The following is a 16,995-nucleotide window of genomic DNA, read 5'->3' on the forward strand; positions in this document are numbered from 1 at the left end:
TGGGGTAATTTTCTCCCTGTAGGTAGGGGGTAGTCGGGGAAGGATGGAGGAAAGAAGAGGCAGTGTCTACTGTGTGACTCATTTTCCTTGCCTTGGCAAGGAAATCGTTGAATTAGAAGTAGCTATCCAGAAAAAACCCACCCAGACAGGACGATCACGTTGGTGGTATAAAGGTTGGGCTGGCCTCTGTCTCCCTCTCCTCCCTTCCCACAGTCCCAAACTGGACATAAAAACACACACTAGTGGGCACTGGTGTTTGCAGTGCCACTTTATTGCCAATAGCTGACATTGCCTGGGGTTAGTGGAAAATAAATTAGAACTATGGTAGCATCTGACGGGTATGGCTAAGCTGGAGAGGGGAGCAGGTTTTTGTGGGCACTGATCCTGGGAAAGGGGTATAAGGTGGCTGTAGAAATGTCCATGGAGAGGGTCTTCTCTTTCACCCCTAAGACCGCAGAACCCTCCTGGTACCCAAAGGGGCAAAGTGGAGGCCAGGGTCCCTTAGCTACAGGGAGCTAAGTGCGGTGAAAGAGGCAGTAGGGAGCCCTCAGCAGAACCAAAGGGGCGACCAAGGCTTGGATCCCAGAAGAGAGCAGGAACCCAGAATCACGTGTAGTCACAGGATGACGCAGGGAGGGCGGCTATTGGTGATCTTTTCTAGGGGTTCTCCGTTACTGGCTCTTCGGATGGCCTCAATGAGCTAGAGGGCAGAGATGTGGAATGGGATGATGCCTTCACTGTAGGGTCAGGGTGAACCAGGGGTCTTCCCAGCATTGCAAGTACTCACATCTTTCTCATAAGGAAAGCCTCCATTCTCCAGCTTGGAGAACACCAGCTGTCCATTGATTTCGATCTCAAAGGCCCCTGGTATTAAATAAACGGATGAATGAACTGTATGCTGAGAACAGGCAAAAGTCAGGGGAGGCCCTCCACACTCAGACTTAACACAGGCTCCTCCTTCATGTCCTTCACGGGCCCCATCCGCTTCCTAACCCTGGGTCAAGCCAAAGGAACATAGGGAGGCATCACCTGTGTGTCCTTCCTTTGAACTTGGCTTCGTAACTCAATAGAGGGTTCCCTCCCCTCCAACCCTACACTTCAGTCTCACCCGTTTATCCCAACAGGCTTCATCTGTAACCCCCCCTCACTCAAGTTACATGGACATTTTACTATGTGCCAGACACTGCTGGACACTATATAAAACAGCCAATGCCAGAGCTAGAAAGTGGTAGAGCTGGGATTTAGAACACTGACTCAGCAGGTGTTCTGAGGCCTCACCTGTGCCCCCCAGGCGCGACTCGATCTCGATGCCAGGATACTGCTCCTTCACGGCACTCGCCAGCTCCAGGTAGGTCGCCTCGAAGCCGCAGGGTTCACTAGGGAGAAGATACCTGAGGTCCGCTTGGGTTTCGGGGACGGTACCTCCGGTGGACGCACCCTCCTCCGGCCCGGATTCCCCCACTGGCCGGAGCCCCTCACCAGTACTCAACCACGATGCGGACCCCACTGCCCGGTTCGACCTCCCCGGGAGGGGGCGCTACGGACGCCGGCCCTGTCTCCCCGCTCATTACTGCCGGCTCCCCACTGCAGCTGCTTCCGGGTGTGACGCGACGCCGCAGGCACGTGACGGGGCGGGGCCGCGCGTTACATCCGGGCGCCCCCTTCAGGCGGCTGCTGCTGCTTTGTTTTGACACTGTCACCAGCTGGAGAGCTGGGCTGGGAGGATGGGTCCAGACCAACTTTCCTGGCCTGCGTTCCCAGCGCCCGACTTGCCCCGCACCTAGTGTCCGCTGGACTGCACGGTCTTATTTAATCTAATGACATGTCTTAGACTGCAAAGCGCTTTCCAGTTTAAAAAAGGAAGAGAAAGTGGGGCAAGCGGACCCAGGGCCTAGGGTTGGGTGATGGTATGGAGTAGTTGCCATTTCTCACTAGCTGATAGCATTTTATTTTATTTTATTTTTAATTAATTAATTAATTAATTATTTTGGCTGCGTTGCGTCTTCGTTGCTGCGCGCGGACTTTCTCTAGTTGTGGTGAGCGGGGGCTACTCTTTGTTGGGGTACGTGGGCTTCTCATTGCGGTGGCTTCTCCTGTTGTGGAGCACGGGCTCTAGGTGCATGGGCTTCAGTAGTTGTGGTGTGCAGGCTCAGTAGCTGTGGCACACGGGCTTAGTTGCTCCGCGGCACGTGGGATCTTCCCTGACCAGGGCTCGAACCCGTGTCTCCTGCATTGGCAGGCGGATTCTTAACCACCAGGGAAGTCCACATGTCTCTTTTTGAATTATGGTTTTCTCAGGGTATATGCCCAGTAGTGGCATTGCTGGGTCATATGGTAGTTCTATTTTTAGTTTTTTAAGGAACCTCCATACTGTTTTCCATAGTGGCTGTATTAATTTACATTCCCACCAACAGTGCAAGAGGGTTCCCTTTTCTCCACACCCTCTCCAGCATTTATTGTTCGTAGATTTTTTGATGATGGCCATTCTGACAGGTGTGAGGGGATACCTCATTGTGGTTTTGATTTGCATTTCTCTAATGATTAGTGATGTTGAGCATCCTTTCATGTGTTTGTTGGCAATCTGTGTATCTTCTTTGGAGAAATGTCTATTTAGGTCTTCTGCCCATTTTTTAATTGGGTTGTTTGTTTTTTTGATATTGAGCTGCATGAGCTCCTTGTATATTTTGGAGATTAATCCTTTGTCAGTTGCTTCGTTTGCAAATATTTCCTCCCATTCTGAGGGTTGTCTTTTTGTCTTCTTTATGGTTTCCTTTGCTGTGCAAAAGCTTTTAAGTTTCATTAGGTCCCATTTGTTTGTTTTTGTTTTTATTTCCGTTTCTCTAGGAGGTGGGTCAAAAAGGATCTTGCTGTGATTTATGTCATAGAGTGTTCTGCCTATGTTTTCCTCTAAGAGTTTGATAGTGTCTGGCCTTACATTTAGGTTTTTAATCCATTTTGAGTTTATTTTTGTGTACGGTGTTAGGAAGTGTTCTAATTTCATTCTTTTAACTCTTCATTGCCGTGCGCGGACTTCTCAGTGCGTTGGCTTCTCTTTTTGCGGAGCATGAGCTCTAGGCGCGCAGGCTTCAGTAGTTGTGGCTCGCGGGCTCTAGAGCGCAGGCTCAGTAGTTGTGGTGCACTGGCTTTGTTGCTCTGCGGCATGTGGGATCTTCCCGGACCAGGGCTCAAACCCGTGTCCCCTGCATTGGCAGGCGGATTCTTAACCACTGCACCACCAGGGAAGTCCCTTTTTGTTCATTTTTAATAGGATTGTTTGTCTCTTTAGTGTTGATTTTTAAGAGTTCTTTATATACAGTTGGCCCTTGAACAACACAGGTTTGAACTGCATGGGTCCACTTATATGTGGATTTGATCCAAGGTTGATTGAATCTGTAGATGGAAACGGGATAGGGAGGGCTGGCTCTAAAGTTATACTCAGATTTTCAACTGCTCAGGGGTCATCGGTGCCCCTAACCCCTGTATTGTTCAGGGGTCAACTCTATTCTGGATACAAAGTCCCTAATCAAACATACGACTTGCAATTATTTTCCTCCAGTCTTCCACAAGTTGTTTTTTTTAATTTTCTTAATGGTGTCTTTTGAAGTGCACAATTTTAAAATTTTGGTAAAGTATAATTTATCAATTTTTTCTTTTGTCATTTGTGCTTTTGCTGTTGCATCTGAGATCTCTGCCTGACCCTAGGTAGGAAGATTTTCCCGCATAATTTCTTCTAGAAGTTTTATAGTTTTAGCTCTTACATTTAGGTCTATGGCCTATTTTGAGTTAACATTTGTACATCATATAAAGGAAGGATCTAAATACATCTTTTGGCATGTGGATATTCAGTTGTCCCTGAACCATTTATCAAAAAGGCTACCCTTTTCCCCATTGAATTGTCTTGGCACCTTTGTCAAAAATCAATTGACCAGGGACTTCCCTGGTGGTCCCGTGGTTAAGAATCCGCCTTTCAAACCAGGGGACGTGGGTTCGATCCCTGGTCGGGGAACTAAGATCCCACATGCTGCAGGGCAACTGAGCCTGCACGCCACAACTAGAGAGAAGCCCGTGCTCCGCAAGGAAGAGCATGCGTGCCGCAACTAAGACCCAACACAGCCAAAAATAAATAAATAAATAAAGAGTTGATATTAAGGAAAAAAAAATCAATTGACCAGAAATGTAAGGGGTTTTACTTGGACTCTTGATTCTGTTCTACTGATCTATAAATCTATTCTTTTTTGTTGTTGTTTCTTTTTTTATTGAAGAAATTCAGGTATCATTTATACACAGTAATACACATCCTCTTGAGTGTACAGTGCTGTGAGTCCTGTTGTACATCCGCCACCATGACCGAGATACACACATCTCCATTACCTCCTCATAAGCTCCTCTGCTGTCAACCCCTCTCCCTCCTCCCCAACTCCAGATCTGCTTTCTGTCCTTAGCATTCTGCCCCCTCCAGAAAGTCATATAAATGGAATCCTATAGCCCTCAGCCCTCCGAGTCTGGCTTCCCTCTCCAACCTATCCTTCAACATCCAGAGTGATTTTTCCAAGATATAAATCTGCCTGCTCCTCTGTGCCTCTACTTCAGCCCAGATGGACCCTGCAGGGTCTGGCCTCTGCCCATAGTTCCTGCTGGTCTGGACAGACAGGATGGATGGCTCTTAAACCCGGTTTACAGAACAACCACCCGAGGGCTTGTCAGTACCACACATTCCTGGGTCTTGGCCCCAGAGACCGAGATTCAGTAGTTGGGGAGGGGCCCAGGGATCTGTTTTTTTATACAAGCCTAGGGAGATTTGGAGGCCGTGGTCACAGGCCACGCTTTGAGAAACAGAGCTGAGTACAAAGTCTTTCCCCACACTTTCCACACCTGCTCAGCTGCACCTGTGTGGCCTCCTCTCCTTCCTTCTCCACTCCACTCTGCCTCCGCATGCTCTGTCCCGTTTAGTCAAGGTCTTTGGCACTTGTTCCATCATCATGAAAGGTGCACCCCCCCCCCCCAACCCCCGCCACTTCCCATCCACCAATCCAAATCTCCACTCTGCCCCAGACAACTTCCCCTCTGCTCAATTGTCACTTCTACAGAGAAGTCTTCCCTAACTCCCTGGGTAAGCCATTCTCCCAGCATAGTTGTCTCCTGTCATTTCTTTCTTTCTTTTTTTTAAGTTAATTAATTAATTTATTTTTGGCTGCGTTGGGTCTTCGTTGGTGCACACCGGCTTTCTCTAGTTGCAGCGAGCGGGGGCTACTCTTTGTTGCTATGCGTGGGCTTCTCATTGCGGTGGTTTCTCTTGTTGCGGAGCACGGGCTCTATGCGCACGGGCTTCAGTAGTTGTGGCTCGTGGGCTCTAGAGCACAGGCTCAGTAGTTGTGGCACGCAGGCTCAGTAGTTGTGGCACGCAGGCTCAGTAGTTGTGGCTTGTGGGCTCTAGAGCGCAGACTCAGTAGTTGTGGCTCCCGGGCTCTAGAGTGCAGGCTCAGTAGTTGTGGCACACGGGCTTAGTTGCTCCGCGGCATGTGGGATCTTCCCGGACCAGGGCTCGAACCCGTGTCTCCTGCATTGGAAGGCGGATTCTTAACGACTGCACCACCAGGGAAGCCCTCTCCTGTCATTTCTTATTATTTGTGTGATTCTTTGATTAACACCAGTCTCCCTGATTGGGCTGCATGAAGATAAGGGTGGGGTCTGTTTTGTTGCTCACTGTATCCCCAGTGCCAAGCATGGGGTTGGCATATACTAGGTACTTAACAAATATTAGTTGAGTGGATGAAGGAAGGATTGAGTGGGTTGTCTACTGTGTTTTGCACAAGCTGTCCAGTGGCCCGGGTGACCATGCCCCCTCCCCCACATCTTTGCTTAGTCCACCTGTACTGGTTTTTCCAAGGAAAACCCAGTTTGGAGAAAGTTGAGCCTGGAGCCACTCCTTCTTGGTCCCCCAGGGCAGACCTCTTATCACCCCTATGAATTGTTGGTTAACCCACTGTCACCCACTTGGGCTGGGAGGCGGCTGCTGCCTTTGATCTCAGCCTTCCAGGCCCTCTCTCCACCCTTGTGTTTGCCTAGTGCTGAAGGAGAGCGCTAAGGGAGTCCCCTGGCACCTGGCCAGAGTTTTCCCCAAATCACTCCTCCCGCTATGAGACCTTGCCTAACCCCTTCGATTTTAGAAGGGGACGCTGAGACCCTGGACCTTGCTTAGAAGGGAAGATACATGCTGGGTGCCTCTGAGGGGCCAGGGTGCAGCCTGGTGGCCAGACTGTGGCTGGAGGTCAAGGGGCAGGCTATGTTGCTGGACTCCCTCTGGCTGGCTTCCCTCTTTCACAGAGTGCCCTTTGCTCCAGGGGGTAGGACCCTGAGCAGCAGACAGGCCCCCTAAATTGGCCAATGAACAGACCAGGTTTGGGGAGGGGAATGGGGAAGAGTGGGCAGGGACATTTCCCCTGACTTTCCAGGCCCCAGTCCCTCCCTCCCAGGTCCTGAGGATCCTAGATCTTCGCTCTCTCGAGGCTGTTCAGTTCAACTGTCTCTCCCCTGGCACCTGCTAAGAAGGACAAAAACAATCCCAGCCAGCATAGAGTGTCAGGGAGTCCCCGCCCCTCCTCCTGTGCTTCCTCCTCCCCTGCCCCTCCTTCAGGCCCCGCCCCCACCTGCCCAGGATAATTTGTTTCCTTGGGCCAGGAGCCTGGACAACAGAAGCTCAGCCTGGCCCCACTTCTGCGTCCAAAGTCAGGACACCCTCCTACCACCTGTAGAGAAGAGGGAGCGGATTTGAAATCAAGTCCAGGTATCTGATGTTCCTAGACAGAGCCGGACTTCGAACCCTGTGTCCTGCTGGGGCTCCTCCAGGTAAGGGGACCGAGATCGGTCCCAGACGACAACCTGCTCCCACCGCCAGCCGCACCAGGGCCCCAGGCTGTGCCAGTCTCAGGGCCAGGAGCTGGCTGGCCGGATGCCCAGGTGGACAGGACGGGCGGCCTCCTGGCTCCCCCTCCCCTTCCCCCCTCAGTGATGTCAGGCCAAGGGCGGGGACAGGAGGGGGACAGGTAATTAAGGGCTTGGAGTCTCCCTCCCTAAACCGGTGGCCCCAGCCAGGTGTACCAACACCCAGGGTCCAGGTAAGGACCAGAGCGGACACTTCATCTTGGGGGCGGGAAGCACCGGCAGATGCAGGATCAATATGGAAAAAGATTCGGCCTCCTGCTGTGTTGCTCTAGCGGCCTCGCTTTCTCTTTTTCTCCAGTCTCCCATCCCGCCCCCTCCTCACCATCTACCCCCGGTGTTTCCCTATTCTCATTTCCTGTTCTGCCTATTCCTTCGTCCTTCTCCGCGTCTCCCCCTCCCTAACCTCCCCTACCCCAAACACACTCACGAACCAGCTGATGGGGCCGGGGAAGCAAGATACCAGATTCTCTCCCCCTGGAGACGCGGCTTTCCCGCTGAAACTAGCTCCTCCCCACACTCCCAGAAAGAGAGCTAGGAGAGGAGTCCGAGTACCGAGGGAGCTGCCCCAGGTCTCTCCCTTGCTCCGTCTGACTTGACCCCAGTTTGAGTTCCCCCCAAGTCTTTATTAAAGACAGACGTCTCCGCGGGGGCAGCGGGGCACCCTCCAATTTGGAGGGCAGTAAAGGAGAGGGATTCTCTTAATTGCTAGAGCTCCGTCTCTCTGGATTGTATCCTGACTCAGGAACACAGGGCCCTGCCCTCGGGTGGGAAGGTGGGTGTGGGGCAGGCCCGGGGGGCGGGGGGTGGTCTCTTCTGGCTTCAGAAAGAAGTGGTCTCGGCAGGCTGGAGGGCTAGATGCTGGGGGATCTGCAGCTCGGTGGGGCCTGGGGAGAGTGTGTGTGTGCGTGCGGGGCGGGGAGGGCTGCCTCGTCTGTCTGAATAGGCTGAGGAAAGACCCGGTCCGAGTCTGGGTCTCCCTGGCGCGTTGGGGATGGAGAATGCACCTGCCCGCCATTGTCAGGCCTTGCAACCCACTGCCCCTCAAGAATGCCCCCTCTTGGTCTGCCTGTCCTGGACTCTGCTCTCCCCTCTCCCCCTGATATCCTGCTGGGGAGGCCCCCCGTGAAGGCTAGCAGCCTTTAATGATTAACTCCGCAGACACTCTAGCATTCTTCCCAAATTAAACTTTAAAAGAGCTGCCCCCCTGACTCCCATTGGGCGTTTTTTCCCTAGTTAGGGAGTGGGCGGGGCCTCAGGGTCCGGGGCCCTCCCCGCAGCTCCGGGTCATCTAGGGGTTTCCCGCCTCCTCACCTGGGCCCTCACCCTAAGGGCTCCCCCACGGGTAAAGCCTTTTCCCCCCAACACTGAAACCCGATGGGGGCGGGGCGTGGGGTCCTGGGCCGGGCCGGGGCCTTCCCGCCACCTCCCGGCGCTTCCAGCCCCTCCCCCCACCCTGGGAGGTACCGAAGGTGGCCTTGTTTTCTACGAGCCTCATACACTGGGCCCTGCCACCCGCCCTCGGGGCCAGCCAGGTGGGGCAAGATTCAGGAAGTAAACAAGGAGGCTGAAGGCCTGGAGGACGGGGAGGAGGGTGGGGCCGGAGCCGCCAGGGCACGAGAGGCTACTGGGGAAGCCGCAGCTGGGATTCGCAGTAATGAGGGGACAGATTGATTTGGGGGGTCGATTTCTTCAATATAACCTTCCCAGGGCCCCAGTTTGAAAGCTTCAGATCTCTTGGCGATGGGGGTGGAGGCTGCCCAAGCGGGACAGCTAGGACCCCGTTCCGGCTCCCTCTTCTCTTTGGTCCCGACTGCCCCATTCCTGTCTTGCCTTAGAAGGGTCTGGAGAGCAGGGTGGAGGGATCTGAAGGCTAAACCCATCTTGAGTCAGCCTTCCTGCCCACAGAGGCCAGACTCTAGTCTGACTTAAATCTACCCTCTTCCCTTCCAAATGCTGCCCAGATTCCTCTTCCCTCTGGGATGGGGGAGGACCCAGTCCTCTGGGTCCCAGACCACCCCACTGTTGGTCTCTGGCTTCCTGGAGGAGGTCGCTCCTGCAACCCCTCCCCTAGTCCTCCTCGGAACGAAGTCACCAGGGCTGTCTGCCAGAGGTTAGACAGGGGTGCGAGTGGAGTGTTGATGTGCTGGTGTCTCTTGATGTTCGATGGTGGGGGTGTCTTCCCCTTCCTGGCAGGACCCTCCCTGGCTCTCTCTCCTGACCTTTCCCTGTCTGCCTGTCTGTGTCTGTCCTCTTGTGTGTCTTGACTTTCTACTCCTGCTCCTGAGTACACTTCTGGCCAGGACACCCAGGAGAGTGTATTAATTAGAAGGACCCTCATCCCCCAGGGGTGATGAGGATGAGCCCCATGGGCCAGCTGAGTCCTGGGTGCTAAGTGTGGGCAGCAGCAGCAGAATGAAAGTCTGCTGGGCCCCAGACAGGAGAAGGAGCGCTGCATGTTTCTTTGGGTTACTTTGGGTGCACTAGGGGCACCCCTGAGAGGTCAGCTCAACTCCAGATGGGCTTCTGAATCCAGGCCAGGCCTTTCTTCTCTCCCTCCTGGGTGAGGGGGCTCCTGGGCTGGGTGGTGGCTACTGGGGCCCATTGCAGGTGCCACCTGTGCTGGAGGAGTTGGAGTTAGGCCAAGGGTGGGGAGGAGGAGATGATGTCAGAGGAGCCTCAGCGGTGCCCCCCCACATACTCCTCCTCCCCCATCCTGTTCCTGGCCCCTCCCCCATTCCTCCCAGGCCAGTAGGTTGGGGGCGGGAGTGGAGGGGGTGGGTAGAGGCAGGGTTGTTTGTGTTTCTCCTAAGCCAGGAAGTTGTGCAGATGAGTCAAGGTTGAATGGAGAGCCCCAGGCAGTGCTGTCCCACCCCACCCTGACTCACCTGTCCCCAAAATCTCCTCATGCCCTCACTTAAGGGTTGGGGACCTGCCTCATCCTGGGGAGGTCAATCCCAGGTTTCTTAGGCACCTAACAACACTGGCCCAGTGTCTGGAGAGCAAGCAGGGGCCTGAACTGTGAGTCCTCCCAGGTCCTCCCAGGTCTCAGCCCAGCCAGAAGGGTCTTGGTTCCTGTGGAGGAGGGGCCTGCAATGCCTCTACCTGCTAGTGGGCTTCTTTGCCCCATCTCTTCTCTCCTTACTCGTCCAGGATGCCTGTGTAGTGCCTGTGGGGGATAAGACATGCGTAAGATCCTGGCCTTGCCTGGGGTGGCCGGGCATCTTCAGACCGGTGGGTGGATAAGACAGGTGCACAGTAATTGGCGCAGAGGCCCAAGCACAGTGCGGAGAGGGAGCCCTTCAGTCTGAATGTGGAAAATCCAGGAAGGCTTCTCAGAGGAAGTAGCTAGGCATTGAGGCCTTAAGAAAGTTAGGCAGGAGGAGGGGCCTGGGGAAGGCACACAAGGTTTGGGGGCTGCTAGGGCCAGGGCCCCCAGGCTGGCTTTCTCCCTCCCACAGCAGCTGAGCCCGCCTCCTGCCCTCCTGGTTCCTGTCCTTCCGCACCTCCTTCTCCCCTTCTGTGCATCACTCAGCACTTGGGCAGGCGTTGCCACAACAGGCTCTGACAACAAAGCACTGGAAAAACCTGGGGCAGAGCCCAGAGGAGTGAGTGCCCCACGTTCAGAAAGGGTGACACCGAGACCCTGAGCCCCAGACCGTCTTTGGTTGTGGAGTCTGTTGCTGTTGCCTGGCTTGTGGTGGGGGCCTCACAGCTCTGCCCCGGGCACCCTGGGCCTAAGGAAGAGCGCTGGACTTGGAGCCCAGACGCCGGGCTCCACTCCCTGGCTCACCTGTGATGGGGCAGCCATGCTTCCTTCTCGGGAACTCAGTGTCCCCTTTAGTAAAATGGGCACAATCTACCCTTCCTCAAAGGCTCCAGGGAATGCCAGTTAGGGGGGAGCAAGGAGGTGCTGTGTACACTCCGGGGTCACCTTGACAGCAGGGTGAAGTCGGGAGGTCTGGGTCCTCTTGGCCCCTCTCCCTAGGACAGGGGCACAAGAGCAGCTGTGTCAGCCCCCTCTTCTCCCTCAGATGTCATGGAGCTGGGTCTGTCTCCACCTCATCTCAGCAGCTCCTCAGAAGACCTGTACCTGGCCCCTGGGACCGCTCCTGGGACTCCCCCGCCTCCCGATGTTCTTCTGTCTGGGGAGGTGAAGAGGTCCCAGCCTCTGCCCATTCCGACCAGCAGGTAAAATGGGGTGACGGCTGAGGGAGGCCGGGGGGCAGTGGTCAGCACCGGGGTAACGCACAGAAGCTTGCAGTCAACTCCTCACTCCCCCCTCCTTCCCCCCACACCGCCCAGGAAACTTCTTCGACAGGAGGAGCTGCGATCAACCTCTCTACCCTCCATCCCCAACCCCTTCCCCGAGCTCTGCAGTCCTCCTTCACAGACCCCCATTCTTGGGGGGCCCTCCAGTGCAAGGGGGCTGCTCCCTCGAGACACCAGCTGCCCCCATGTGAGTTGTTCTGGGAAAGAGAAGGCAGGGAACGTGGGGTGCTATGGGACAGGGGTGGATATAGTGCCGCCTCGGAGGAGGTGGGGGGATTTGGTCAGGGATCCCTGAGGGTAGAGCAGACGGGGGATGGGAAAGAACCATCCTTTGCCCTTCCCCGAGTCTTCTGCCGTTCCTGGGGCACAGGTCATAAAGGTATACAGCGAAGATGGGGCCTGCCGGTCAGTGGAGGTGGCAGCGGGCGCCACGGCTCGCTACGTGTGTGAGATGCTGGTGCAGCGATCTCATGCCCTGAGTGACGAGAACTGGGGGCTGGTGGAGTGCCACCCCCAGCTAGCACTGGGTGAGTTGGGGTGCAGGGGGCTGCCTGGCCCGGGAGTCAATGCTTCACACCTTGGGCTAGGCCGGTGGCCCAGCCGGGAGGCCTCGTTGGTCTCCACTGACCCCTGCTCTTTGCCCTTGACCCTAGAGCGGGTCTTGGAGGACCACGAGTCGGTGGCGGAAGTGCAGGCTGCCTGGCCCATCGGCGGAGACAGCCGCTTTCTCTTCCGGAAAAACTTTGCCAAGTACGAGCTGTTCAAGAGCACCCCAGTGAGTGTGTGTGTGTGGGGGGGGGGGGGTCTGGGCACCGGGACACCCTGATCCCCACCCTGGACCCTCAGTCCCTGACTCCTGGCTCCTTTCTCCCCCAGCACTCCCTGTTCCCAGAAAAGATGGTCTCCAGCTGTCTGGACGCACACACGGGCATATCCCACGAAGACCTCATCCAGGTGAGGGGACACCCCCATTTCACGGCACATCCATGACTCTGCAGGAATGCGCAGTGCTTCTTGGCCCTTAAGCCTGTGCCTTCCCTGTTTGGGGTGGAAAGCCCAGCGCAGCCCTAAGTGACTGTGGACAAGTCACTTTCTCTGCCTGAGCATCAGTTTCTTTGTTAAATGAAGACAATAAATGTATGTGGAGCACCTCCTGCCATAAAGGCAGGTCCTGGGAAGGCCTCTGTGTGTGTGTGTGTGTGTGTGTGTGTGTGTGTGGCCACCTCTAGGCCTCTCACCCTGCTCTCCTCTGGCCTCAGAACTTCTTGAATGCAGGCAGCTTCCCAGAGATCCAAGGCTTCCTGCAGCTACGGGGGTCAGGACGCAAGCTTTGGAAACGCTTCTTCTGCTTCCTACGCCGGTCTGGCCTCTATTACTCCACCAAGGGCACCTCCAAGGTGAGGTCTTGAGGGTGACAGCCCCAGCCCCTCAGATACCCCATCCCTGGTCCTTCTAGGAGCTGCCCTTTCTCTGTTGGAACTCCTGGACCTTTCACCCTCTAGGCCCTGAGACCCACAGCTGCTCCTCTTTCCCTCCCAGCTTACCTGCCTCAGGAGTTAGCAGTGGGAGAGGCAGGTGAACTGAGTTCAAGTCCTGACTCTACTTCTATGTGCTGTGTGACTTGGGGCACTTCTCAGCTCCTCTCTGGGCCTGAATTCTCCCCAGCTGGCTTAGGGGGGCAGTGATGGGGGATAGGGTCTGCCTTTACCAAGTCTTGCTCACTTGTGCTGTGCAGGATCCGAGGCACCTGCAGTATGTAGCAGATGTGAATGAGTCCAACGTGTACGTGGTGACCCAGGGCCGCAAGCTCTACGGGATGCCCACGGACTTTGGCTTCTGTATCAAGGTGAAGAGCCTGGCCTGGTCTGGGAGAGAGCAGGAGCTGCTCAGGCACCAGGATCCTACCTGGGGCTTCTAAGCTCCCTCTGGGACCCCCAGACTCCTCTCCCTGCACCCTGCCCTGCCCCACGGAGATGGGAGACGGGAGATGGGAGACGATCTTTGGTCCTAAAGGCAGATATAGGACCAGCCAGTTTCCTCTCCCCGCAGCCAAACAAGCTTCGAAATGGCCACAAGGGGCTTCGCATCTTCTGCAGTGAGGATGAACAGAGCCGCACCTGCTGGTTAGCCGCCTTCCGCCTCTTCAAGGTGAGGTCCTGGCACTGGCTTGGGGGGCTGGCCCAGCCCTGAGGATCCCTGGCGTGAGGGAGGGGTTATAGCTCTGCCCTCAGGAAGTCTCCAGAATGAGGGGGCATCACAACCTTGCTCTCTCAGAATCCTTGGTCCAAGGCTGGAGTCTCAGCTCTGGCTTCAGGAAAGCCCCTTATCCAGGGGCAGAGATGTAGCCCTGCTCTTGGGGAGCTCTGGTCTGGGTCGGGGGTGGGCGCCACAGCCCAGCTCCCAGCACCTGCTTGACCTCCGGCCTTCTTTCTCTCTCCACCCCCCAGTATGGGGTGCAGCTGTATAAGAATTATCAGCAGGCCCTGTGCCGCCACCTGCGCCCACCCTGTGTGGGTTCCCCGCCCTTGGTGAGTGTGCCCAGGGGTGTTAGTGTGGGGAGATGGGGGAGGCACCCAGGCCCCGTGCCGAGGATACTTGGGTCCTGTTTTGACCCGTCCCCCCATCCTGTCCAATCTGCAGAGGAGTGTCTCAGACAACACCCTGGTGGCCATGGACTTCTCTGGCCACGCCGGGCGTGTCATCGAGAACCCCCGGGAAGCTCTGAGTGCCGCCCTGGAGGAGGCCCAGGCCTGGAGGGTTTGTACTGGGGACCTGCTCTCCACGTGGGTTTCCATGGAGCGGGAAGAGGAAAGCGAGGGGAGAGGGGAGGCCCCCAGCTGCAGAAGGAGTCTCTGTATTCTTCAGGGGCTGGTAATACCCCAGCCACGCCCTGACCCCCCGTGTCCCCCACTGCTCTGCAGAAGAAGACGAACCACCGTCTCAGCCTGCCCACCCCGAGCTCGGGCACGAGCCTCAGTGCAGGTGGGTGAGGGCCCGCCGTCCCCAGGGGTGGGGACTGCCATGGCTTCTCTGCGCACGCCTCACGGTGGGGGGGGGGGGTTAGAATGAGGGTCCCCGCCCTGGAGTGACCGCCCCTCCGCCTTCCCTCACCCCAGCCATCCACCGCACCCAGCCCTGGTTCCACGGACGCATTTCCCGCGAGGAGAGCCAGCGGCTCATCGGGCAGCAGGGCCTGGTAGACGGGTAAGGGGCAGGGCTGGGCAGGGCAGCAGCGCCGGGGACAAGAGAGACCTGGGTCAAGGTGGCAGCCGTGTGTCCTCGGGTAATTATTGCCCTGTCTGCTGGCAGCGTGTTCCTCGTCCGAGAGAGTCAGCGGAACCCGCAGGGCTTTGTCCTCTCGCTGTGCCATGTGCAGAAAGTCAAACATTACCTCATCCTGCCGGTGAGTAGTCCCAGGTTCCTGCTGCAGTGGAGATGCAGGACGCCCAGCAACCCGTCCTCCTCACCAGGCCCCCTCCCCGCCCTGGCCCCCAGTGTGCCTCGGGTCTCCCGCTCTTTCCTTCCCCCTGCTCAGGCTGTAAGGACCTCGGCCCTGGCCCAGGGAGGGAGCTCACTCGGCCCCGGGCCCCTCCCTGACCTGCCACGCCCTGTGGCCACACGCCAGAGCGAGGCGGAGGGGCGCCTGTACTTCAGCATGGACGAGGGCCAGACTCGCTTCCCCGACCTGCTGCGGCTTGTGGAGTTCCACCGGCTGAACCGCGGCGTCCTGCCCTGCTTGCTGCGCCACCGCTGCCCCCGCGTGGCCCTCTGACCACCACACAGGCAGGCCTGCGTCTCAGCGCGCTCCGGGCTGCCCACCCGCCGCCGCTCCTAGGGTGGACGCACAGGGGGCAGAAAGTGGGGCCAGGGTCATCATGAATGGCTGGGGGCTCCCCCACTCCGGTTTCCCACTCCGCTCCTGGCCTCCCTCAGGCCGAAAGTGCTCCCCGCCCGGTCCACCCTTAACTTCTCCTTAAGGGGAAGGCACTTGGGTGGGCACCTCCCCTTCATGGCGCTGCTCTGGGGCAGGGCATTATGGGAGAAATGGGGGCAGCCCAGGTGGTCTTTACACTCCACACTTTGTACAGACTGAGAGGCCAGTTGATCTCTGTTTTATGCTAGTGACAATAAAGATTATTTTTTGGTACTCACAGGGGTGAGTTCTGTCTGGCAAGGCACGGTTAGGTGGAGTAGAGAGGAGAGGTGGGCACCAGTCAAGGCCCTGAGAATGTGTCGGATGGATCGAGGCCACATGCTGGCCAAGCCTGGATGTTTCTTGAGGTCCTCTTGGTCATCTGAGAGCTTCCGGTGCCCAGCATGGAGCCTGGCCCATAGTGGGTGCCCAAGGATTGCTTGTTAAATGAATGAATGGACAGGGAACTGTCATCCAGGTGAGGTTTCCTGACAGGATCTAAAGCTATGGAGGTCACTCTAACAGGGCCTGGGAGCTGGAGATGAGTCAGACAGCATCCGTGTCCTTGGCAAGTCCTGGGCTACCTGGCGAGATAAGGAGTCCTGAGAAACGCACGATCTGCCACCACCAAGGCACACGATGGCTCTGTTACCTTACCTCCAACAGGTCCCTGTGACGCACCCCCCACCCCCCACCCCGTCAACCCTCTCCCTCCTCCCCAACCCCAGGTCTGCTGACTGTCCTTACAGTTGGTTCCACGCCCTCCAGAAAGTCCTATAAATGGAATCCCACAGCACTCAGCCCTCTGAGTCCGGCTTCCCTCTCCAGTCTGTCCTTCAACATCCAGAGTGATCTTCCCAAAATATCACTCTGCCTGTTCCCCCATGCCTCCACTTCGGCCCAGATAGACCCTGCAGGGTCTGGCTTCTGCCCACCGCCCATACCAGTCTATGTTTTTGTCTAAGAGTTTTATAGTTTCAGCTCTTACATGATGGGGGAGCTTTATAAGAAAGGTATCAGACTGGTAACACCTGAACTGCTGCTCAATCTTCAGATCACAAAGAGATAGACCCTCCCTCCACACATGTGAACCTCAATGGGGTATTATTTTTGCCAAGAAATCAAGCTCCCTGAATCCAATGACTAGTTTATCGGAAATAAAAGGAACAGAGGAACACGTGAAATGACACATGGGGATACAATTACCAAAATCCAGATTGGGAAACTACAGAACAGATAACCCAGTTTCTTCTTCAACGACAAAAAATTACAAGAAGAGAAAAGATGGGAACTCTCTAGGTTTCAAGAAATTTAGACATTTATCAAGCAGATGTAATGTGTTGACCTATTTGATTCAAATCCAAACTAGAGAACTGTAAGAAGCATTTATGAGCAATTGGGGGAAATTTGAACTCTGATGAGATATTTGATAATATTAAGGAATTATGGTTAACTTTTTAAGGGGTGATAGTGGTATTGTGGTTTTTTTTTTTTTTTTTTTTAAGTCTATACGTTTAAGAGATTCATTCTGAAGTATTTATGGGTGAAATGATGTCTCAGCTTTGTTTTTAAAATAACCCAGAGGTTAGGGGAGAGAGTGTGAGTATAGTCATAGGTTGACCATGAGTTGACATTGAAGCTGGTTAATGGGTACATGCGATTCATTAAATTATTCTTTAATTTTGTATAAGCTTGGAAATCTAGAATAATTAAAAAAATTTTAATGTAGGATCTCTCCCCAAATCTTTGAGATTGGTTGGGCACGAGGTGGTGGGATCCCATTTTATGGGTGAGGAAACTGACTCCTCCTCGAGAACTGCCCCAAATCGGTTAGTGGGAGAGCCAGGCCTGGGCCGTTCCCCTGCCCCTGC

The 16,995-nt window shown here is 55.6% G+C and overlaps 2 protein-coding genes across 8 annotated transcripts; one reads left to right on the forward strand and one right to left on the reverse strand.

The window, feature by feature from the left end:
• Positions 1-250: 250 nt before the first annotated feature.
• MIEN1 (migration and invasion enhancer 1) lies at positions 251-1,617 on the reverse strand. Its single transcript, XM_059908222.1, has 4 exons — positions 1,480-1,617; positions 1,279-1,376; positions 788-864; positions 251-700 (listed from the first exon to the last, which is right to left on the reverse strand). Exons 1-4 carry the CDS (start codon positions 1,566-1,568, stop codon positions 617-619), a joined length of 348 nt encoding a protein of 115 aa, XP_059764205.1. The 5' UTR covers positions 1,569-1,617; the 3' UTR covers positions 251-616.
• A 5,041-nt stretch (positions 1,618-6,658) lies between these two features.
• On the forward strand, positions 6,659-15,358 carry GRB7 (growth factor receptor bound protein 7). Of its 7 annotated transcripts, none has more exons than XM_059906955.1 (15): positions 6,659-6,846; positions 10,401-10,547; positions 10,974-11,130; positions 11,245-11,398; positions 11,582-11,738; positions 11,865-11,986; positions 12,088-12,165; positions 12,471-12,608; positions 12,947-13,057; positions 13,261-13,359; positions 13,659-13,739; positions 13,852-13,968; positions 14,133-14,193; positions 14,328-14,415; positions 14,521-15,358. In XM_059906955.1, exons 3-15 carry the CDS (start codon positions 10,979-10,981, stop codon positions 14,981-14,983), a joined length of 1,821 nt encoding a protein of 606 aa, XP_059762938.1. In that variant the 5' UTR covers positions 6,659-6,846; positions 10,401-10,547; positions 10,974-10,978; the 3' UTR covers positions 14,984-15,358. The 7 variants fall into 7 exon arrangements, with proteins under 7 accessions (XP_059762938.1, XP_059762936.1, XP_059762939.1 ...); XM_059906956.1 differs by lacking the exon at positions 6,659-6,846 and adding an exon at positions 6,894-7,115; XM_059906953.1 differs by lacking the exon at positions 10,401-10,547 and having other exon boundaries at positions 6,660-6,846.
• The last annotated feature ends 1,637 nt before the right edge of the window (positions 15,359-16,995 follow it).

This window comes from Balaenoptera ricei, chromosome 20 (assembly GCF_028023285.1).
Source record: "Balaenoptera ricei isolate mBalRic1 chromosome 20, mBalRic1.hap2, whole genome shotgun sequence".
Lineage (NCBI taxonomy): Eukaryota > Metazoa > Chordata > Mammalia > Artiodactyla > Balaenopteridae > Balaenoptera > Balaenoptera ricei.

Excerpts from the sequence above, each read along its gene's own strand:
- GRB7 (XM_059906953.1), top strand. The coding sequence starts at position 6,792 with ATGTTCCTAGACAGAGCCGGACTTCGAACCCTGTGTCCTGCTGGGGCT. Across the intron at positions 11,399-11,581 it reads GAGACACCAGCTGCCCCCAT|GTCATAAAGGTATACAGCGA; the intron begins GTGAGTTGTTCT and ends CCTGGGGCACAG. Across the intron at positions 13,740-13,851 it reads GTGTGGGTTCCCCGCCCTTG|AGGAGTGTCTCAGACAACAC; the intron begins GTGAGTGTGCCC and ends TCCAATCTGCAG.
- MIEN1 (XM_059908222.1), bottom strand. The coding sequence starts at position 1,568 with ATGAGCGGGGAGACAGGGCCGGCGTCCGTAGCGCCCCCTCCCGGGGAG. Across the intron at positions 865-1,278 it reads GTCGCGCCTGGGGGGCACAG|GGGCCTTTGAGATCGAAATC; the intron begins GTGAGGCCTCAG and ends ATTTAATACCAG. Across the intron at positions 701-787 it reads GCTTTCCTTATGAGAAAGAT|CTCATTGAGGCCATCCGAAG; the intron begins GTGAGTACTTGC and ends TCTGCCCTCTAG.